Source organism: Carassius auratus, chromosome 3, assembly GCF_003368295.1.
Source record: "Carassius auratus strain Wakin chromosome 3, ASM336829v1, whole genome shotgun sequence".
Lineage (NCBI taxonomy): Eukaryota > Metazoa > Chordata > Actinopteri > Cypriniformes > Cyprinidae > Carassius > Carassius auratus.
The window spans coordinates 25645600-25669420 of NC_039245.1; the positions used below are offsets into that span (position 1 = coordinate 25645600).

The window sequence follows — 23821 nt, forward strand, 5'->3', positions numbered from 1 at the left end:
CGAACCAAGAGAATCGAACTACAAGTATGAACGCACCATTAAAGTATCATTGCATTTTTCCAACATTTTATTTTTCCAACAAAGCTTAGCATCATTATCTGGCCGTTTCAGGAGCTACAGGAGATGAGACTAAAGCTGGGATATTTAATGACATGTTTCAGCCAAATATTGAAATTTACTCACCTTTGTGTCATTCCAAATCCATAAGATTAAAATTAAGGATTTTTTTATGACACCTGAGAGATATATATATATATATATATATATATATATATATATATATATATATATATTATTATTATTTTTTTTTTTTATTTATTTATTTATTTATTTTTTGCCCCTCCATTGGAAGTCGATTTCACCAAAACTTTGACTTGATATCAACTTTGACCAATATTAATTTGCAAGTGATATTTTTTCTGAGGTCACCACTGGCGACTATAACAATTTACATGCAGGGCTTGACATTAAGCCTTGACGTGCTTGTCCTTCTGACAAGTAAATCAATCATTAACTTGTCAGAGTCCTTTTTTTTTTTTTTTGACTCTGACCAGTTAAAATGACTGAGTTCACCAGACAAAAGATATTTTCGACTTAAAACAGTGCTGCGCACACCGATCTGCGTAAGACATCAAATTTATAATTTCATTTTGAAATAGGCCTAATGCTGACGCTAAAGCAAAAGCACATCAGGAAGCAAAATATGCGGGGTAGCTAGATTTCATAATCCCTGTATTTTCATTGCAAAAGAGTCACATATGTCTTAGCAGAAAGTTGAAAAATGTTGCGTTTACTTCACACAAGTAAATCGCCATTATTTCCCAATGGGAACCTTATGAAGTGACGTAATTGAAGCGACGTGAACATCATCCGTGAAGCCCGCGGTGAAACCAGGGTGAAGCACGCAAATCATTCTCATAACAAAAATAAGCGCAAAAGACCGCGCGAAGCAGTTACCCGGTGTGTTACATGACAGTGGGGGCAAATTATTTTGAGAGAGGGATGAGGATGGGGAATGATAGGCCAGTGTTAGAGGCTACGAAGTTAGCTTTCATTTTCACAGTGGACTGTTGTAGTTTCATTCAGAAGTTGATGCACCTCTACAGTTGTAAGATTGCACTTTTTTGTTACAGAATAGTATCAAAACCTTACAGTTGTAAGTATATTCGTAGTATGTAAAATAATTTACGTTGCAGTAAGATGTTGCACTTTGCAATTCCTGTAAAACAGCATTTTTTTAAATATTTTATTTATTCATTTTTACAGAAGTAGTTGAATATTCCTTTTGTAAAGCTAGAGAACTTGTTTGACTCAATTTTTTGTAATTTGAGCCATGTGTTAATTAAGGTCTGAAATAAAGCAGAATGAGAACTTAAATATTATGTGATTTAGTATGCTTGCTTATCATAGTAAGTCATAAGTAATGACTCTTTACAGTGGCCTAGTGAGAACAGGGTGTTGGGGGGATCACCTTTTTTTCTCTTTTTCATCAAACCGCAGTTTTTGCAAGTTCCCGCAATTTCATTGCATAAAATTGCAAAAATATGCCGCATATTTTAAGAAAACCTGCCGCAAAATCAAGGATTTTTGCCTGGAACAATCACAACAAAAAACTGCGTTTTTCTGGAGGGACTGATATATAGGCTAAAACAAAACTGAAACCAATGTTGGGTCTCTCATTTGACACAAAATCAAATATTTCCATATTCACAATGTATTTGAATGCCAAATTATATTGTCATGTTATTTATTTTGTAGCCTGATTCATTCGCGTTCCAATATCCACGTCAAACAAAATGTTTGGCAAAATGTCACGCCGGTACGGTGATAACACTTAATGGCATAGATTTTGCTACATATTTAAACTGAGCAGTGTGTTTTTTCCCCATATGTTTGACTGAATAGTTTTTTTTTTTATGATAAATTACAGACTACATTGTAAAGGTAGCAAAGCATAACTGTTTGCGCGCATGTGGCACCAGCGCAGTCACTGGGATCAACTTCTCCATTTAGTCATAAAAAGTTGAAGCAACTTCTCCTCTTACTCATAAAGATAACCGTAATTGTAAACGGTGTGCCTTTATTGGTGTACATTGTGTACAAAGAAAAATAGGATACCTCTTTTTGCCATTTATTTCCTTTCGTGCAGCACAAAAATTACCCGAAACTGCGTTTTTCGTTCATGTTCATAATTTATGAAATAAAAATACATTTCTCGTATATGCCTATTTATTCGCTATATATAGCCTAGCTTTATTATGTTTTTCAGGTGCATGATGTGTTATGATGATCCTCATTTTCTGATGTTTGCTGCTTTTTGCCATGTAAAATTAATTTGTGGGAAACAAATGTTAGTATTTGTAATGGGTCACAGACACTTATCGTTTTTTAATTTAATTCAATTTTTATTTAAAATAATCTTGTCGGGTAACAGTTAATAAGCAGTTAATGAGCGTCGGTTGTAGGTTAGGAAAAATAACAGAAATTAACATCCCTAGTTAATCCCTGATACAGTCCATTATACTGTAAATAAAGTAGATTTAATATGTTCATTGTGCGTTATAAATATTCATACTCTTTAAGTTGTAATCACGAATATACGTAAGTAGTATGATGTATTATAATTGTCGTTGTTATTATTTATGAGTTGATATATTATAATTGTTTATAATGCATTATGAATTCATTAAGAATGCTTATATATTGTTCCCTTATAGTGAAAGTGTTACCAAAAAAATCCTTATTGAGCTAAATAGTGAACTGTTTTTTTAAGGCACAGTCACAGATTGCTAATATTTGGTGCGAGAAAACCTTTGAATAGAAACAGTTGATTTATGGGCTTATTCACACCAGGTGAGAACATTTGCATGCCATCAGCTCAGCATTTTTATTTTTTTTTAACAGCAAGCAGTGACACTGCAAAGAAAACCGCAAATTTGATGCGAGTTCAGAAATCTGCATCAACAACACGTGTCCAGTAATCAGAAATGACTGGAAAAGTCACAGAAAGGTCATTGTTTAAAAAGGTGTGAGAGTCAATTGTTTATTGTGTTCCATTACTATTAATAAATTAAATTAAATGGAAAAATCACTGCAATGCACAGCCTCTTGTGACTTCTAGCTTTGTTAAATCAATCTCAAGTTATCCTCTCACGGGATCTGCTATCCCTGTACTCATTGCTTACTAAGAGCAGCCCTCATTCATGTAGATCCATCTAGAAACGGCGTGAGTTTTGAATCACTGCAGACGCACCGGTTCTGTTTCATGCTTATTGTAGCTGGAATGTTTGCTGTTGTTGTCCTCGATAATACAGAAGCGTTGGATGATCTATGATCTATTGTATCACAGAGTAATTGTGAACTGTAAAGCTCTGCTCATGACACTGTTATTGTCTGCGTGCAGCTTTTGTTCTTAGCTGTGGAAGTTTCTGTGTCTGACTGTGCGGCACCTACAGCTGCTGTGATCAAAGTCTGATCAAAGTCCTCTCATTTACATCTACCACATTCAAATTCATACAGCTTGACCAGCAAGCTCTAGCCTTTATGACTCAATATTATATTGAGCAGAGGTTTTAGCATTTGTCATTGAATCTTTTATACCTTTTCAATGATTCCCATTATCATGGTAAACCTAGAAATCGAATGCTCTTGTTGTCTGATGTCATGCATCGATGTTTCTGGATCCAAGCGCTCTATCAGATGCCAAAACAAACAACAAACGGTGCTAATATACACTCATGGTGAGCTTTAATACTGCAGACAAATCACAATCCTAAATTTTATATCCATCCCAAACTGACTCATCGAAGCTTAGCTTAAATGTGTGAAATGAATAAATAGTGCTCATAAATGGCTGTATTATTCTCAATTGATAACGATTATTATCGTGAAACCATTGTTAATTTTTTTTTTACCATGGTATTGAGTTGCTGGATGTGTGGTTTATCTCCATTGGTTAACTTTAATAAAACTCCGAATAATTAAATTTCTCCATATAAAAATTAGGTTGTTACAGTTGTTTACAGATGTTACTGTTTTTGATAATGAACATAAATGTACATCTGCATCCTAACTCAAGCTACTGTGAAATGTGCATTTCTAAGAGACAGAAATACATAATATTATTAATATTGCAGCCTGCGCTACAAACTGTGCTGGAGGTACACTTCATCATGTTTCATGATTTGAAACAATATCACTAATTAGAACATGCAGATACTAAGAAATTATTTTTTCTATATTGACAATTATTTTGTTAAGGGAAAATGACTGGAGAAGTGTAAAGAATTCAGAAGCGTGAAGCGTTTGTCATGTTCTGACCATAAAGAGTAGTTTAAAATTACATTTAACAGGCGGGTTTCTACAACTTTCACTTAGGAAAAACAATCTGAATTTAAACTTGAAAGAAATAAAGATTTGAAATTTATAGTGATAATTATCAATATCAACTGATGTGAAAAAATTAATCGTGATTATTTTTTTTCCCCATATTGCCCTGCTCTAATTGACAGTCAGTAAAATAATTGGTTAAATTGGGCAACTTTTCTTTATAATTATTAGGACAGTTATACTTTGTTGTATACTGTATTTAATTTTTTACTGAGATCTGACTTTAGATCAGAGGTGCCCAAACTTTTTACAATGGAGGGCCAAAAATTCAACTTGATTGATGGTCTCAAAGTAAATGTTGCATTATGCAGCAATTTTATATTAAAATGTATTTTTTTAATACTATTATTCTGATATTCTTTACATTTTAAGGAAAACCAAAAATTTGTATAAAGAAGAAGAACAAAAAAAAATACTTTAAAAGTATTTTTTTCTCCCTCCCCTTATTTCCACTTTAATATGATGTTATGCAATCAAATTTAATCACTGGCCAGATTTGACCCAGGGGTCCTGGTTTGGACATCTCTGCATTGCATCCTTTTGCCAATATGTTTTATGTATGTACCTGTTTGAACTCAAACCATTTTCTACAGTTCAGTTAATAAAGAAAAATGGATTACATCATGGGAATATGAGAGAAACGCAAGCCAGATTCAAACCTATCTCTCCTTTCAATTACCTAAGCCAAGCCTTTGCTCCAACCTCAAATTGCATTTGTTTTTTGTGTTATTTTATCATTTATGAGTGAACAATAAAGTCACAGAGAACTGTTTCCAGCAGTCCACTGCATGTACTTCCTGAACACTGGGTCAGTAAATGTCCAGAGACATGACTCTGGATAGGATGGTTAACACTTTCCTTGGTCTAATCTTTCTTTTATGGCATTGCCACAGGCACACACAAACAAACTCACATGCCTCGAGTGGAGCTGATAAGACATCTGGGCTGACTCAGGGTCAGAGAGCAGATAAAGTTAAAGTGGGTCAGCTGAGACAGAGGAGGGAACCCACACCTGCTGCTCTCATGTGACTCGAGACCGAGGCTGGCTTCATGTTATAGATCTCTGCCTCTGCTCCGCGTCTCATTCACATGGCCTCACCTTGACTTCTTATTTGATTCTTTTATCTCACAGGCTGATTTACACAACATGGTCTGTTTAGCTGCAGCTTTTGGACATCAGTACACTGAAAAAATATTAAATGACCCATCTTAAGTTCAAATTTTCTGAGGAAATTCAAGGAGAACCAGTTTTTGAAGTAAATGCTCTCAAAACATTTAATTCATGTAATCAATGAACTGCGTGGGAAGAGTAACTCTTATTAATACCTACTTGTAATATTTACGTTCTATGGTCATTACCCATAAATCTAGAAATATTGAGTACATTTTCATCTAAAAATGCATTCCGTGCATTCAGGCTATTAATTTTTACCTATCATGTGTTCCCGGGGAATCGAACCCACTTCCTTGCGCTTGATAACGCAATGCTCTACCAATTGAGCTACAGGAACACTATGATATTTCAGCAAAAAAAAAATAAAAAAATTCAGTAGTTTAGAGATTCACAAAGCACAGTTTTTCTCAAAAAAAACTTGTGCACAATTGCAAATTAATTAAAATTATTTAATGTTGTAACTGCTAGCTAGCTAACGTTGCTAAATTAAAACAATCGCATAGTTTAGCATAGGGTTCAACTTGCGTAATAGGCTTCATAGTTCAGAGCAATAACATTGTAATCTCATAAATTGTTGTTTTGTCGCTATGCTAAGCTAACATACTAGCTTACCTTATGTTACGTCTCCCTAATTACTTGGCATCTAGGGGTTGTGTGGGGTAACACATGAAAAATTTAAAACAAAAACTGAACTTGAACTTGCTTTTAGTAAAAAAAACAATGCATTTCGATACAACAAAAGACCCATAATACAAATAAACAGTGAATCAAATATACACCCAAAATAAATATCTATTCACAAATTATATTCGAACACAAGGGATTAAAGATAAAGCGAGGGACAAGAGCGGTGCTAGAGAAATCAATAAAACATAAACGCACTAACACCAATCAAACTCTAAACTAAACAAAAGAAAATAACATCATCAGCGTAGAACGCCACTAACTACGCTGTCTAATTTTAAAAATACATGAGTTGGCATCCGCTCATAACCTAGCGTGTTTAAAAACAACTTCCCTAAGTCACTTGACATACTACCCCCATCACTAAGTGGCGAGAAAAGACTTGAATTAGCCATTATTGTTGTTATGTTTTTTTAGTTTCGTGATTTGCGATAAAGGTATAGACCAGAGGTTCTCAACTCTTTTAAAACAACTATTGTCAGATCTCAAATTGGCCACAACAAGCAATAAGTTTGCATAATATATTACCATAATATCAGCCCACCTTAGAGACTTGTTTTATTTGTATTGTGGTGGATTTTAGCAAAGGTGAGGCTAAGTCATTGTTTTGCAAGTCACAAGTCTAGAGTCTTCTGCATTCAAGTCCCGATTCAAGACAAACTTTAAGCTTCAAGTCCTAAACAAGTCATTAGTGCTGTTTGCCCAAATTAATGTCTCTCTATTAGTTACTACAGTAAATTTCAAGTAATTAATAGTCTATAGTAAGTATCATTAAGTATAATAATAAGAAGAAGAAGAAACATATAATAATTAGTGGTGTTTTGTTACTGGGTTAATACCGAACATGTCAGGCACACCGTTCAAATGATGCATGCAAAATTATTCATGAGACCATCAGAAATATTATATTTCTGTTTCTATGAAAAAACACTCTTATTTTCTTCTTCCACATCTGCACGCATCGGTCTCTAGGGAAGGGATAAAATCTCTCTGCAGATGTCAGAGAGAATTAGCTTGCGTTTGCGCCGAGCAGTAACTCGATGTCTGTCCCTCCTTCTCTCTGTCCAACCATCAAATGCAATTCTTAAGGATGTTTGAGAACTGCCTCTCAAATAAGTGTTGGCTAAGTGTGTGGTGGGCGGATCCTTTATATAAAGTGCTCTGATTTATGCCATTGGCTTTGCATTTTAATCCCCATTTGATTACAGCATGCTGGGAGATATATCTGTGCTGGCACAACGTGCTTTAATTACAGTAGCCGCTGTGAGGGAGGACTGTTCTTGGAAAACAAGGCTGTGGGGGTTTATTAGACAGGGGAAATCTGCGGATTATTAGATTAAAAACAATGGATGTGTTAATTGCCTTTGTATTGGTGTGAGAGCCTAATAAGTGTTTTTCTCTGTCTTTAGGAGTCGTCTTGATGGAGATCTCAGACGTCCATCGGAAAGTCAATGTAGAACTGGAGGAGAATGTGAGTGTGTCTTTGTGTTTGTGCTTGTTTCCTTTCTGTAAACACGTTCTTAGGCTGACCGAAAGCACATTCAAACACACCCAAATATAAGATCGCCATCTGCAATTGAATCGTGTATCAAACATCCCATTTCCCTTAAAGGAACACTCCACTTTTTGAAATTAGGCTCATTTTCCAACTTCTCTAGAGTTAAAAAGTTGTGTTGTACCGTTTTCGAATCCATTGAGCCTATTGGCGGTAGCACTTTTAGCTTAGCTTAGCATAGATCATTGAATCGGATTAGACCGTTAGCATCTCACTCAAAAATGTGCAAAGAGTTTTGATATATTTCCTATTTAAAACTGGACACTTCTGTAGTTACATTATGTACTAAGACTGGCGGAAAATTAAAAGATGTGATTTTCTAGGCCGATATGGCTGTGAACTATACTTTCATTCTGGCGTAATAATACAGAAACTTTGCTGATGTACCATGGGTGCCCCATGAGCAGTGATATTACGCAGCGCCTGAAAATAGTCCCAGCTAGGTAACTTCCAAAAAGCCTATTTTCAGGCCCTGCGTAATTTTCCAAAGAAATATATATATTTTTCCTATTTAAAACTTGACTCTTCTGTAGTTATATTGTGTACTAAGACTGACAGAAAATGAAAAAGCTGTGTTTCCAGGTTTATACGACTAGGAACTATTCTCTAATCCCTGCGTAATAATCCAGAAACATTGCTCTTTGCTCTTGCTCTTTGGTAATTTTTGAGCGAATCAGATCAGATTCAATGATCTATGCTATGCTAAGCTATAGGGCCGTCACTTTAGTTCGAAAATCGATTGCACAATCGATCGGACCAACCAAAAAAAGTTTAGAAAATGAAAATATGGAATCGATTTTAACCAAATATGTACATTATTAATTTTAAAATAATTAAACAATTAAACAAGAAGAAAAAGAAAATAAAGAATTCCGAAAGTGCAGTATGCGTTACGAAAGCTAGACATAAAATACCAGCAATTTTACGCGCCTACAAGACCCAGTGACGTCGAAAGCGACCTCTTATGCTGCGTTCACACCAAATGCGAATAGAGCATCTGGCACGAATGATTTCAATGTTAAGTCAATGTAAAGACGAGTTTACGCGCATCTGGAGGTCTCGTGGCACGGTAGACACGAATTCGCCTCATTCGCACATCTAGTTACAAGAGATTCAGAGTGAGGTCGGAGCGCGTCTTCTCAACAGCTGGACATATAGTGAATAAAAAACACTCTGCACGCTCTCTTTACGTTCGTCCATTATTTGACGTTGAAAAAGTAAACGTCTTTTTTTTAAGACATGGAAAATTTATTTTACAATCGATTCAATGAACACTTGTGTCTTAAAAATCAAAAATGATTTTTTTACAAAATCGACAGCCCTACTAAGCTAAAAGTGCTACCGTCAGACCCTGAGATCGACTGAATGGATTAGAAATCAGTTAAACTCAACTGTTTAACTCTAGGGGAGCTGGAAAATGAACCTATTTTCTAAAAAAGTGGAGTGTTCCTTTAAACTTTACGGACTCTCTCACGTTGACTCATTAGTGTAAAGAACAGGAAAGTGTGGAGGAATACAGAGGACACACCTACTGCGTGTTAGATTGTAGTGTGTTTTTATCAGAGCAGGTTTGAACATGCTTGTTTATGCACCTGAGCCCAGCACCACATGATGACACGGCCGTTCCTGCCGGTGCAGCTGCTGACTGCAACCTGTGTGAAGACGGCCGTTCACGTGGTCGCCCTGCCATGACAGTAACTGACCCCAATGAGAAAACGCAACATAGAAGAATGTGTTGTTTTTTTGCTACAATGCATTTTTATATTTTTATCCTCTGTAACATTTCAACACATTTTCAACTCCGATTCTTGATAAGAAAAAGACCTGCTCAGATATTCATAAGTGGCTATTCGACCAATGTAAGCCACTACTGCTGTTCGGTACACTGCAGACTCCAAGCAAGTGATGTGACAAATCTAAACCCATTATAGACGAGACAGTGTACTTTATTATCTAGTCTAGTCTAGTCAGTTTCATTGATTTTTAACAATAACATTCATGAGAGTCCAGAAGCCTCCGTGAGCTCTGAACCACAGGACTCAAAAAACTGTGGTGTGAAGTCTGCAGACACTGTGACCGCTTCGGTGATTATAATGGGATGGGTGCGTTCTGATAATGTCGCACTGCTGCTTTGTGCATAATTTATACAACATTTGAATACGTTTTGTTTTTCGTGCTTCAAATACCACATCTGCTGTCGTTTGCAACCACGAAAGAAACATTTTCTTCCCTACTTGAGATTTAAAGACACTCTTTTCCGTCGCATAATCATTGGCTTCATTCACAGTAATGTCCAGCAGCACAGATAGACACTTTTATCATCCAACACTGATGGTTGTGCAGATTTCACGACAGCCTCCATAAGGATTTCTCATAATTATGGCTGAAATGACACATCAGCGGTTGCATTTGGTGTATAATCAAAACCCTACACGTTATGAAATTTACAGATTCATTTCTGTTTCAGATGTGTAGGTTACTATGTCAGCCTACACTGTATCCAGAACCTAAAAATACTCATGTAGATCTATGAAATGATGAAACAAGAAGATCTTGAATATAGGGCAGACACATCTAAAACGCAACATTGATTGCTCCTTAAATGGCTGTAACAAATGAAGCATTTTTCTGAATGGAGACATGCATTAATAAAGACGCGTCAGGAAGTGTAGGCAAACACTGGCAATGTGGGATCTCACTTAAAAGGGTGCAAAAACAGATTAGTGAAGGAGAGGGGTGGGTGGGTATGTATACTTGTAGCCTTGATGATTAGGTGTTGATGTAAGACCTCTCGCCCTCGTTCATTAGGATGATGGGTTAGTTAGTGTGTTTGTCTGTGACTCATCTCTTCTATAAGTACTTCAGCTTATACAACAATTGTTAAAAGTGTGCCGGATCATCCGGTTGCCTCGTTTTCTGTTCTTGTATGTGTGTAGGTTTCTCACACTTTCATGCCAAACCATTATCATTCATTTAGGTTGGAGTTTGTGCTTTCTGTCTCTGTCTCTACAGTTCAGACGGTTTCATCGGGAGGTCATCGCGGAGTTGGAGAGGAAGACAGACATGGATGTGAAATACATGACGGTGAGCTGCCATATGTTCATCATTGATGGGGAAGCTACTTGAAATACTTGTATAAAGAACAAATGCATTAAAGGGGGTAATGTAGTCATTGTCTTTGAGGAACACTTGTGGATAATGAATACGTGAATTGTTTCTTTTGTTCTGGCCTCATTTGCAAAAATGAATCTGACTTCCCTGTGCTAGAGAGACAGGGGGAGCATATTTGCATTTGATTGTTGCCTCTGCATTCTCAGTTATAAGGCTGTGTGTATGCATTACAATGTGACCTGAAAACAACAGTGATATTTAGCGCGATGTCACGCTACAGTGCTGCTAGTTAGTAACAGGAAATGCTTGATTATTTTGAAGAAGACTAGTGTCACGCCACTGAAACATTTGGTTAGTAGTGGCATTACTTTGTTCCCAATGTTGGTGTTCACTTATGATTCTTTGCAGATGCTATATGTCTATGGGAAATGTGCCTAAAAATGGCATTATCTTCAGAGATGGGCATCGAGAATCAGACTCATGTCACACTATTTGTTTCCTGTCTACATCTGACACAGAAGACAAACAAACTCTTCTCTGCACTGACACACCGTGCATGTGTGGACATGAGCGACACTGATCTAATGCTGTCTGTCAACAGGCCACGTTTAAGAGATATCAGACCGAACACAAGATGAAGCAGGACTCGCTGGAGAGGTCACAGTCAGACCTGAAGAAATTTAGAAGGAAAAGTCAAGGAAAGAACGCGTCGAAGTATGAGAGTAAAGAGAACGAGGTACGTGGGTTTGTATATACCTACACATGTGCTCATGTTTTCATTTACACTTCAGAAATTATAATAATGCTAAAATGCATTTTTTTCCGTTTCCTTGCATTTCAGCGATAGTTATTTTTTTGTTTTAAAAACATTTATTTTATGGATGGAACAAGGATGCCACATGTACCTGTACTTCGGTACCGATACAAATGATTTATCAATAACAGTATTAATACTCTTTTAATTCAAGCTTCTTTTGAATGCTTGTATCCACATTCATCATGAACACTATTCACACCTTGGAATAATGTGTTTGTGCATGAATGGTCAAATGCACTTCTTCCAGCACGATTAATCTGTTTTCAAGTGTCTCAGAGTGGTTTGGTTTGCAGTAAATGCTGCTCCACACAAACTTCATCTCTGCATCTGCTCTGAGTTTGGCTTGCTTTAATGAGTAACATGACAGCCGTCTTCCCATAATTATAATGAGAAGCGCTTATCAACAGAAGAGAAGCTTTAAAAGGCTTTAAAGTTCAGTGGTTTTTAACGTTTGAAAATAAAGAAATTAACACAGCCGTTAATAGCGGTGTTATCATTTTCCAGTTGTAGTGTGCAACAAAATTATTGTAGTTTTTCTCACATTCTCAATTTTACAGTGAAATAGTTACATTTCTTGTACATTTTATAAATTTCTATTTAATATTTATTATTATTTATTTATTTATAGAACCATATTGTTTAAAATCACAAAAATCGCAGTTAATGTTACTCTTTGTAATCAGTCGCGTACCGTATTTTTCGGACTGTAAGTCGCACCTGAGTATAAGTCGAAAAATACGTCATGATGAGAAAAAAAACATATATAAGTTGCACTGGACTATAAGTCGCATTTATTTAGAACCAAGAGAAAATATTACCATCTCCAGCCGTGAGAGGGCGCTCTATGTCTTCAGTGTAGACTACAGGAGCACTGAGCAGCATAGAGCGCCCTCTCTCGGCTGGAGACGGTAATGTTTTCTCTTGGTTCATTTCTCTTGATTCATTTCTCTCGGTTCATGTCAAATTAATTTTGATAAATAAGTATAGTCCGGAAAATACGGTATTAGCTGTGGTATCGATGGTCATAACATATTGGTATCTGCCCCTTGTGGAATGCAGTACTGACTGAATGCAGGTCCATTTTATAAATACATTTAAGTAATAGCAGCTTGTTGGAAGTTCATCCGGCTGCCACACAGTTGAATATGATTGAACATTATCAGATGCAGGCTTGTGTTCATATATGTTCATCCCACTTTACAAGGACGGTGAAACAGGACTCGCTGGAGAGATCTCAGTCAGACATGAAGAAACTCTAAAAGGAAAGTCAAGGAAAGAACGCTTCGAAGTATGAGAGTAATCCCTGTATAAATAAAGTCCACTAGCAAACAACTGTACATGAAATCTGACCCTAATCTTCTGAAACTATGGCACATTTATTCATCATAACCATGACTCTCTGCATAGACCCTTCTCATCAGGGTCGCCTGTGGAGATTAATTGCTTTTCTCTGTGTGTTTGCACCCGGGTGGCTAATGTCTCACGTCAGCGTGGAATTTACTGACAGGTCTCTCTCTCTCCCTCTCTCTCTCTCTCTCTCTCTCTCTCTCTCTCTCTCTCTCTCCCGCTGATGATGGATGGATGCGCCAGTCACAGCGGTGTCTGCGATAAGAGACTTACAGTACCTCGTCCCTTTGTTCCAGACAGCACATCATTGACATCCTGACATTTCACCGCTCCCGCGTTCCTCCTAATCAGTCTCTGCTGATCTTTACAAGCTTTTTGGTGTCCTCTCTCACTAAATAAACTCCCTGTTTAAGCTAAGAAAGGTTAAACGGCATGCTTGCAAGTCCTGAGTTGAAAGAAGTTTACGCTTATTTTATGCAATACTGAAAGGTTTGAATTGTTCAAAGGTTTTGGGTTTTAAAGTTCTTTAGCATTTGTTTGCTTTAAAAATAAGGTAGAACCATATTTTTGAAATATTATTGCAATTTAAGATAACATTTTGCTATTGAGAAAATAGCCGAATGTGTAAAGAAGAATTTTCTTTTTCAGAAACCATATATATATATATTCTTATTTCATTAATAGACGGTGCAAAAGAACAGCATTTATTTCTAAATGTATTGCATCTGTCTTTTTGAGGTTTTTGGGCAGGAATGGAGTGTTCCTCATCTCTTCTCCTCCATGTGCGGCATGTCCTCTGTTTCTTTTACGTTTCTCCACAGAGGGAGGATGAAGGTGTCCATAGCAACAGACTTTATCATGGGTCTGTGATGATAAACAGAACAAATAGCACTCTTACGCCCCTGTCCGTCTCCCGTGGCTCCATCACAGCTCTCTGGGACGTGCTCGTCTGGACAGATAGGCTGCTGCTTTTAACTCCGTGTGTGTTCATCTGTAATGTTGCAGAAAATGCTATCTCTGCTGACCAGACTGTGTGTCTGTGTGCCAGCCAGAGAGACTATGTACGCATGTAAGAGAAAGCACCCCATGTGTCCTCAATGTGTGCGGGTTTGGTTTTTAATAAGCCCACTTCACACACAGAAGTACATCTTTTCAGAATCAGCTAGTTTGTCTTTAGATAATGCATTCTCACACCCATTAGACACCAAGCAGACAGTTTCTTATGGGGCTTCTGTAATTCGATTATATCAAGAATTTAAAAGATTATTTGATTGTCAGGCAACTAGTCCACCATTTTGGTCTAATGGTTTATTTGTAGGTTGTGTTGGTCTGTTTATAAACCCACATTGGCACACAGAGGAAGTGGATTATAATCAGTCATAAGGACCTTGGGCCTTTCCCTCTCATGAATGATGAGGGGGTTCACCCCCTGGGTGAGCGTCACCCTGCGCCTTCCTGCATCACCAGCTTTTATTGTTCTCCTTTGCCATTAATAGCAGCACCTGTGCTTGAAAAACAGCAGAATAACAGGCTGGCCCTTCCTCTTCATTAACAATTGATCCCGAGGTTTATAGCAGACAGGAAATGTCGTACCAGGTGGGACGTGTAGATTACTGTCCCAGCTGCGACTTGTTTTCTGTGTCGAACATTTGATCAGTTTTGACCTCGACTCACCTGATGAAAGAATGCATGGGATCTATTCTGTTCAAATAAATGAGGATTCTTATTTAGAATGTTACAAAGGTCAAATAAATGCTTCCACAAAAATATGAAGCAGCTGAACTGTTTTGACAATAATGTTTCTTGATCAGCAGATCAGTACATCAGAATGATTTAACCTTTAAAATATATTAATATAGAAAACAGTTATTTGAAATGATAATATTTCAGAAAATTACTGTTTAATGTATTTTTGATCAAATAAATGCAGCCTTGTAGCAACCAGTAAGTTGTTGATCGCATATAAAAGACATTTTCTGTGGGGTCTTATATAAAATAAAAATGTGTATATATTTAAGATCCTTAATTTGCATATTTTAATCATTATTTCAATTTAAATAGGCACAGTCACCAAAAAAGCCATGTGTTATATAGTTTTATTTTGATTAGTGGAATGCATCTGTGAAAAGTCAGCCTGTTCACATTATATACCTTTGTATCTTTGCTCCAGATATTATGTTGGGAGAGGCTTTATGTAAGATGCCCAAACATTAATTTCACGAAGTAGCAACATTGAATCACACTTTAGTTTCCTGTTTCAGCAGTGATTAAGTAGATATAATGATTTTAAAAAAAAGCTTGTTGTTGAGTGAAAGCAAAACCAACATGGTGACTAGTGACACCAAAAACTAGTGAGAGAAGGGAGGGATGTGGTGCATTCTTTGGCTTTGATTCATCAGTGAGATCACAGTGTCATCTGTGAGGAGCAGAGATCTGATGAAACTCATTGTGAGATGAATGCTATCTTACGTCACCTGCTTTTGCCGGCATGAGGGTGTGTGCGTGTGAATACACCTGCATGCAACCGCTTCCACAGGCCGCACACTTAACATGTGCGGCGTAGGGAAACCACAGAGTGAGGAACAGGCAAAAGTCAAGTCACTATTCGCTGTAAATCAGCAGTAGCTCTCAAATCTTAGTCATGCTTCTGCACATTCAAACCTGTCGACTTCACAACTCAAATTACAATGTGTTAGACCTCTAAACAATTCTACATTTACGTCATAATTATAAAAGCTGAAGGCTGAGACTGTGAGGTGATCTTTAGCCATTATCAGCTCCTTTGACACATGCTTCTGTCACAATCGGACGGGTCACTTTGTTCCTTTATAATGCTCTTATAAGTTCCCACCAGAAAGGGTAATGTCATCTTCACAAAGCCATGAACACGCTGTTTATCGGACAGCTGATAAGAGTCTGCGACCTTCTTCTCTTTATGTTCTCTGCAGTGTCTGGAGACTCTCACTCACCGTCAGATGGACATGCAGAAGTTCATCGCCGATGGCTGCCGGGAGGCTCTGCTGGAGGAGAAGAGGCGCTTCTGCTTCCTGGTGGACAAGCACTGCAACTTCTCCATCCAGATCGCTGCTTTCCATGACAAGGTGAGTTTACAAAATTCATAGTCAACTGATGTTACACACACTGGCCCCTATAATACACCCGGCGCCATGCGACGTAAGGCGCAGCACAAGTGTCTTTGCTAGTTTCAGTTTGGCGGCGTTCACATTTACCCTTCCAGCACCACGTTGTTTAATCAGCAAATGCATTTCCGTCGTTAAAATAGCAAAAGTGGATTTGGACACGCCCTGAGTGCACCTGCCCTTTGCATTTAGATCTTTAAAATAGGGCCCATGGAATGTTACAACCATGCTTGATACGTTTTGTGTTTGTTTTCATTAATAAACAAAGATGGAGTAATTAGACCATCCATGCAGTGGACCAGTTTATAAGTGTATGCTTCAGTTCAGTGCACACTTTAAAGTTGAATGGATTTTAAATGACACGTGGTGAAGATTCTCGCTCACCAGCTGGAAGAATCACTCATAGAAAAAAATGCACACTGCTTTTCTCAGCAATTCAACTCTTGGATCTAATACTTTCTTGTGTTCTTGAAGGCTCGAGAACTTCTGACAGAGAACCTGACCAGCTGGCAGGACAAATGTAGTGATGCTACCGATGTCCCTGAGAGTGTGGTGTCCATGATTGAAGGTCTACGCACTCCAGTGTCCAACACTCCACAGGCGTCTCCATCCCTCCAGCGCTACAACAGGGTGAGGAGGACACCAAATCCTTCACTATACAGTGCACTGTACACATGAGAGACTGTCTTGTATGAACGCTTACCTGCTTTGTTCTGTCCTCGTACAGTCCAACTCCGATGCAATGATTCATGCCCCTCCTGCACCACCTCAGACGAGTCCCCTGGCCAACATGTTCAATCAGGAGTCCTCCAGGAGAGAGGAGAAAGAGTCCGGTATTACCTCTATTATTACATAGATTTATTGTCCACTTTGTAATCCAAAACAAGTAATCTAATTGTTGTATGCTGCGGTTGTAGTTGACGCAGGAATTACAGCCTTTTTAATGTAATTTAATTAATGTCATTTTAATACCAGTTAACATAAAGATATCAGCAATTATAACTGTAGCATATATATATATATATATATATATATATATATATATATATGTATGTATATATGTATGTATGTATATGTGTGTGTGTGTGTGTGTGTGTGTGTGTGTGTGTGTATATATATATGTGTGTGTGTGTGGGGTCAGTGTTATTGTAATTTTATTTATACATTTAGTATAGTATTTATTAATATTTTAATTAGCTTTAATTATATATATATATTATTATTTTTATTGTTTTTTTTGTTGTTGTTAAAGTTTCATTCATTTTAGTTTTAGTAATTCTATGTGTATTTTGTCATTGTGTTATTTTTTTTATATTTTTAATTAGCTTTATTTCAATTTATTAGCATAGTTTTTTTATTATTGCATTTTAATTATTTTATTATTAAGCGTTTTATTTTAAACGTTATTAGTTGCAAAGACATTCTTAAAAATTTTTTTTAATGAAAATTCTTAATTTCCGGTTCGTTTTGACTAACTTGATTGATTTTATTTATTAGTTTTAGTTAACAATAACAGCACTGTTTTGATGCATTGATATGCTAAATGTTTTACAGTTCAGTCAGTTCCTGAATATATATATATATGTGTGTGTGTGTGTGTGTGCGTGTGCATACCGGTGTGTGTGTGTATGTGTATATATATATATATATATATATATGTATATATGTGCTTCATGTTGAATATCTTTTCAATTTGAAATATCACATTACAATAATTGTAAAAAAATAAAATACAATTTAAATAAACAAAAAGCAGTGAATTAGAAATTCACAGAACTATGATATATCAAATTTGCACTTGTATACTCGTTTACATCATTAAAAATTAAGCTTTGAGGACCTTGGGTCTGTCTTTTACCCCTCCAGCCTACAACAACGAGGACAACGGATTGTCTAGGTCTGTGTCGATGGCCACTGGCCTCAATCACATAGACAAAAGACCCAAAGTGCGCACCATTTTCCCACACAAGTCTGGAAACAACAGCACGCTGCTGAGCTTTGAAGAAGGAGACATTATCACTCTCCTGATTCCTGACGAAAGGGACGGCTGGCTGTACGGAGAGCTGCAGAAAAACAAACAGTGAGTGAGAGGCTGAAATGTGCTGATTTATATACAAACTCTTAAAATATATAATAGTAAAGTTACAATACTATACAATACTAATAATACAAAACTTTAACTTTGAATTACACAATTGTATTTCTACTCCAATTTTTTTTTTAAATATAAACATTTAAATGGTGCTTGTCAAAAGGATTTTTTTCAATTAAATATTGAAGAACAGTAAAAAAAAAAAAAAAAATCATGATGAAAATGTTATATGGTGCATATTTAGCAAAATGCTCCTCTCTAGAGTAAATATTTCTAGCTGACTAATGAGTTCATGGTCACCATGATGCTAGGTGACATTGTTTACAAACTTCTGTCGTGTTTGATTTCGGTAAGATGTACTCTTTCTTTTAACACCTTCAGATGTTCATCCATGTTTATTTCATTCTGTAACTGCTGTTAAAGCGGAGGAGACGATCTGTCACTCACCAAAACCAAATTAGTTTCAAATTAAAAGTAACAAATCGCAAAGCTCATTGCAATTTATTGGATTGGATGCGCGACAATCTTCCGTTCATTATTAGACAGGCTAGACTAATCAATTCTTGGGATTTATGAATCAATAGCATTTTATAAAAATTAGAATCGATTAAACCAGCCCTACTAGTAATAATAATTTGGCTTTACAACTAAAACTTGATAATTGCTGGATGCCAAAATCATACTTGAAATCACAATAGGATCTATAGGTTTTAAGAATGATGTGCAGGTGAAGTTGTTTGGCTCATGAACATCTCAGATGTACCGAAGAGGCTCAGGAGGTGAAGAGATGTTATGTGTGCACAGCTGCTGGTGCCAGTCTGCAAACCAGCTGTGAAGAAAAAAACCCAGTTCATTGTGGTGTCAGTCAAAGCTACGTGAAGCCCTGTTTGGAGAGAGCAGACGGGGCGGCAGCTTATCTGAGATACAGGACACAGCCTCTCTGAGGACCTGAGGACTTTCAGCAGGTGGAGGAGACGTAATCAGAATAACTCATTTATGGCCGAGAAAGCGAACTGAACATGCCAGCATTCCTGCCAAAAACTGATGTTGTTGGTTTGAGAGAACGCTAGCAGATGGCAAAACAGCATTCAGAGCCGTCAGTAGCTTTGCCACAGAAGTCAGAAGTTGGAATAGAGCTAATTAATAAACTTTCTGGATGAAGACAAGTAGTAAAATTATGATTCAGACTTCACTAAATGATTTTCCTTTGCCTTCCGATAAATCCCTCATTTGTATCTCTCCAATGCATTGGCTGCTACTTTGAATATGTGACCAATACACAGCCAGTATTGTTTTTTTTTTTTGTTTTTTTCAAAAGTATTTTTGATTGAGGTTCACTTTTATATTGGCTGTCAATCCATTATTTTCTGGTAACTGGGAAACTGTGTATTATTATAGTTGATTGATTCATATAATTATACATTTTATTATATATTATTTCAATGTGTAATCAGATATTATATAAAGTTTATCTTTAAAAGAATAATCAACACGAAAAAGAACATTGTGTTATTTTCTCAAACTTAAGCCACCTTTCCACAGTCTCCGACATTTAGATACAGTTGTCGCATTTCTCTCCTAGCGGCAGTCGCGCAGACCTTTCAAACTGATCGTGAAGCAACCGTTACCCTCAGCATATTCCCCATAGTAAAATGAACAATATAATCAACGTATGAATATATCCATACATAACAAATGCCCACCCCAAATAAAAACACAGTAGGCTTTACAGGGCTAATCAGTGTTAATAATGACTAAATAATTATTTCTGCCATAATTATTCTAAATCATAATTTCACAGAAATGGTGTTTACAAAATAAGGTTAAAGTGGAAAAATATTGCTAATTTTAACCTCGCGCTCATAGGTTTGATAAAGGCCCCGTCCACACGGAGACATGTTTCACTGTATACGCATACAGTTTGTATCGTCCACACAGATCTGGCGTTTTGGGAGAGTGAAACTGATATTTTTTTAAACGGGGACACAGTGTGGATAAACGCTGCCTTTGCGTTTTAATGTGGACAGCAAATCCGTATATTTTTTGAAACGATGACATCATCAGCCCACGTCTCGCCCCTAATCAGACACCGCTACGTCACGTAACAGCAACAAAAACATGAACACACACTGAACGATTGTCTTTTTATTAACTAACATTAACACAGTTTACCGTATTTTTCGGACTATAAGTCGCCCCTGAGTATAAGTCGCATCAGTCCAAAAATATGTTGTGACGAGGAAAAAAACATATATAAGTCGCACTGGACTATAAGTCGCATTTATTTAGAACCAAGAGAAAATATTACCGTCTACAGCCACGAGAGGGCGCTCTATGTTTTCAGTGTAGACTACAGGAGCACTGAGCAGCATAGAGCGCCCTCTGGCGGCTGTAGACGGTAATGTTTTCTCTTGGTTCATTTCTCTCGGTTCATGTCAAATTCATTTTGATAAATAAGTCGCACCTAACTATAAGTCGCAGCCAAACTATGAAAAAAGTGCGACTTATAGTCCGGAAAATACGGTAATAAATGTATTGTTCCATGTTTGTTAGTACACCGCGCGCAAGGTTTATGCGCATAGTTCATGTCTTCTTTAGTGTATCTCTGTGGCAGAATTACAGCACCACCTGCTGGTCTGGCATGTATACTACATTGTTTTTTGGTTTCGTGTGGACGCGGATATTTCACGAGACGAGGAAAAAAAAGATTGTATAGGGAAAGCTCTGGCTTTGTGTGGACGTAGCCTAAAATACATCCCACAGTTTGACTCACATAGTTGTTTATGTGTGTTGGTGGTGTTCTGCTTTAAAAACAACATCAAACTTGTCTGAACCCTATAGGGAACAATACATGAAGTCAGACTAGTCACCTAGCAACCCATTAATATGTGCCAAATTACACACAAGCACCAGTTGCTACACGAGGCACTTTAAAACATTACGACGACCCGCTCAGACAGACTGAGTGCTTCTATTTTAAGAAAACTTCAGCCTTATTGACAGTTGTTATCAGGAACACATATAATAAAACAAAAAACTCCATGCAGGATGTTGTTTGTCTTTCCTCGTGCCTTTCAAGAGGTGGAGGCGCTTGTAGAAACTCCCATCAATATTAACATTCCCTTGGATCACAAGAACGCAAATCCACACCAAGACAAACACTGCCATTGTGCTTAAAATAATGACGGGCCGTCCTATGTGCATTTGCAGTTGTCCGTCACCCCTCATCGCTCCACGTTCAGATGATGGCACTCAGCTTGGATTTCCTTTTTCTGAAAACGCAATGCAACTGTCCATGTTCAGATTGCTTTCAAAATGCTTCTCTCAGTGTTTTCTGTCCCATAGTCCCAGACTGTGTTCAGTAAACACTAAGCAGACATTATAACAGACAGGTCCAGATAAAAGCATCCACTCTCTTTTATTTTATCTGACTTAACTTGTGCTCTCTCTGTGTGTGTGTGTGTATTTACAGGCGGGGCTGGTTTCCATCATCTTACTGTCGCGCATACACCGAGCCAGCAGTAAATAACAGGTAATCAGATACCACACACACACACACACACTAACACAGCTCTTTGTTGTCCTGATTAGCTCTGATACTGATCGCTGTGCTTCTGAAGAGAAGGAAACACAAGCTTCACAGCAGTCAAGCCCTATATTAAGACCATAACCTGTTTTATCTCAAAAACCACATCCCTAAGGTATTATATTTTCTGTATTGCATGGATTAACAGAGACCAGGAAATAAGCAGTGCGCCATTTAAAATCGCCAGAAGGGATTGTTTTCAAACAGGTTTCCTGAACACACCCCAAGACCGCTATTGGTTGGACAAACAGTTAGTCCTGCCCCAAACTCACACCATTGGTCGAGTCAATGCAGTGTTGCTGTGCTGTTCTCAAACAAACAGCGATGTTCACACGGCATCACAGTGGTACCCTATTTAGGGAAATCATCACTGATAACATGACACACTTCAGCTTTAATGGTTGATTGATTAAATGTTTTTTGAGAGCTGCAGATTTACACTCTCTGATTGTCATGAGGGCAGCAGAGAGTGAAACATTAGGAGGCTTTTAATCCCTTGTGCACTTTGCCTCTGATGTTATTCAAAATGTGTGAGGTCAGATCATGCACCTACCTCTGCTAATGTTTGCTTGAAGAACACAAGACTTTGCAAGACAATGCCTTCTGATGTCAAATTAAATCCTATCCTCTTGGACCCTGAGGGGGTCCTGTAATGCCTGATCAAAAAGCCTTTTGTTTTGCAAACTAACATCAGCTGGGTTTCCATCCAAAGTTGTGAATTTAACTTATGCACAAAATTGGAATATCGCATAAAACATTTGCGAAGAAGCACGGTTCCCATCCAATGTGTCAGAGTGCAAAATTGTCACTTCCTGATAAACTGGCACTATCACTGAGAAAGGTAGGAGAAGCCACTGAATAAGTTAATTTTCATATATAATAAATTACTTGTGCCTCAGAGCGAGCAGGCGAAACACAATAAATGCAGTCATTGCTTTCGGAGGTGGATGCTGCTGTTTGACAGTTCTAGGAGACAATTATACAGCAATACTTTGACGAAAGACTTTCAGAAAGACCACCCCAATATTTCAGATGTTGTGCAACAAGATCATCACTCATTTCTGATGCAATACTTCAAAATGCGCATAAACAACATGGTGATGGAGCACAGAATACAGTTTGCTTATTATGCTTGCTAACACGGTTTGTTATCTCATTGATTAACTTGTTACCGTGTGTAGTTTCCAGGCCTGGACAAGTCATGGAAATAAATGCAATGGAAAAGTCATCAAAACATAGTAGAATGATTTCTGAAGGATCATGTGATACTGAAGACTGGTGTAATGATGCTGAAAATACAGCTTTGCATCACAGGAATAAATTACATTTTTAAGTATATTCAAACAGAAAACAGTTGTTTTAAATGTAAAAAAAAAATAGCAAAAATGACGTTTTTACTTTATTTTTAATCATATAAATGCAGTCTTAAGTGAGCATAAGAAACTTATGCGTAAAGTAGCTGCTTTAGAACGTGATCATAATTCTTTGGAATAGTTTTGCGTTAATTAGTTTGATTTAAACCATATCCTGGGAATCACTGGTTTTATGCGGTTAAGGAGATTTCCTTTGATAGATACCGACCAAAGCTTATAACATTAAACTGTAGGTGCGTCCCAAATGGCGTACTCATGCACTATTCTATGAGGTTTTGTAGCATAAATAGTGTGAGTAGTGCGTTAACACAAAAAAATTAAAAAATAAATAAAAATAGTGCACTTTAAACACCCGGATGACGCACTTAACCGATGAATGTTGGACACTTCATGCACTCAACTGTCGCAGCTTTAATTACATAGAGAAGGGGGAGGGGCTATCAGACTCCAATTTTTAATGACAAAATAACCTTATATAATCATACACTACATGGTTGAGTACATTGTATATGAGTGCATAGTGTATAGTTTGTCATTTGGGACACAGCTTGTG

At 37.2% G+C, this 23821-nt stretch overlaps 1 protein-coding gene and 1 long non-coding RNA gene across 2 annotated transcripts in view; one reads left to right on the forward strand and one right to left on the reverse strand.

Annotated features, from left to right (window-relative positions):
• LOC113052413 (brain-specific angiogenesis inhibitor 1-associated protein 2-like protein 1) overlaps positions 1-23821 on the forward strand; it is a 52512-nt gene that overhangs the window by 21806 nt on the left and 6885 nt on the right. The window contains exons 4-11 of the mRNA XM_026216859.1: positions 7657-7718; positions 10815-10886; positions 11515-11649; positions 16026-16178; positions 16692-16847; positions 16945-17050; positions 18084-18297; positions 21782-21841. Of these exons, the coding sequence (XP_026072644.1) occupies positions 7657-7718; positions 10815-10886; positions 11515-11649; positions 16026-16178; positions 16692-16847; positions 16945-17050; positions 18084-18297; positions 21782-21841 (958 nt within the window). The remainder of the gene's footprint in view (positions 1-7656; positions 7719-10814; positions 10887-11514; positions 11650-16025; positions 16179-16691; positions 16848-16944; positions 17051-18083; positions 18298-21781; positions 21842-23821) is intronic.
• LOC113052440 (uncharacterized) lies at positions 13648-16019 on the reverse strand. Its single transcript, XR_003277026.1, has 2 exons — positions 14671-16019; positions 13648-14579 (listed from the first exon to the last, which is right to left on the reverse strand). It is a non-coding gene; the product is annotated as an uncharacterized LOC113052440 (long non-coding RNA).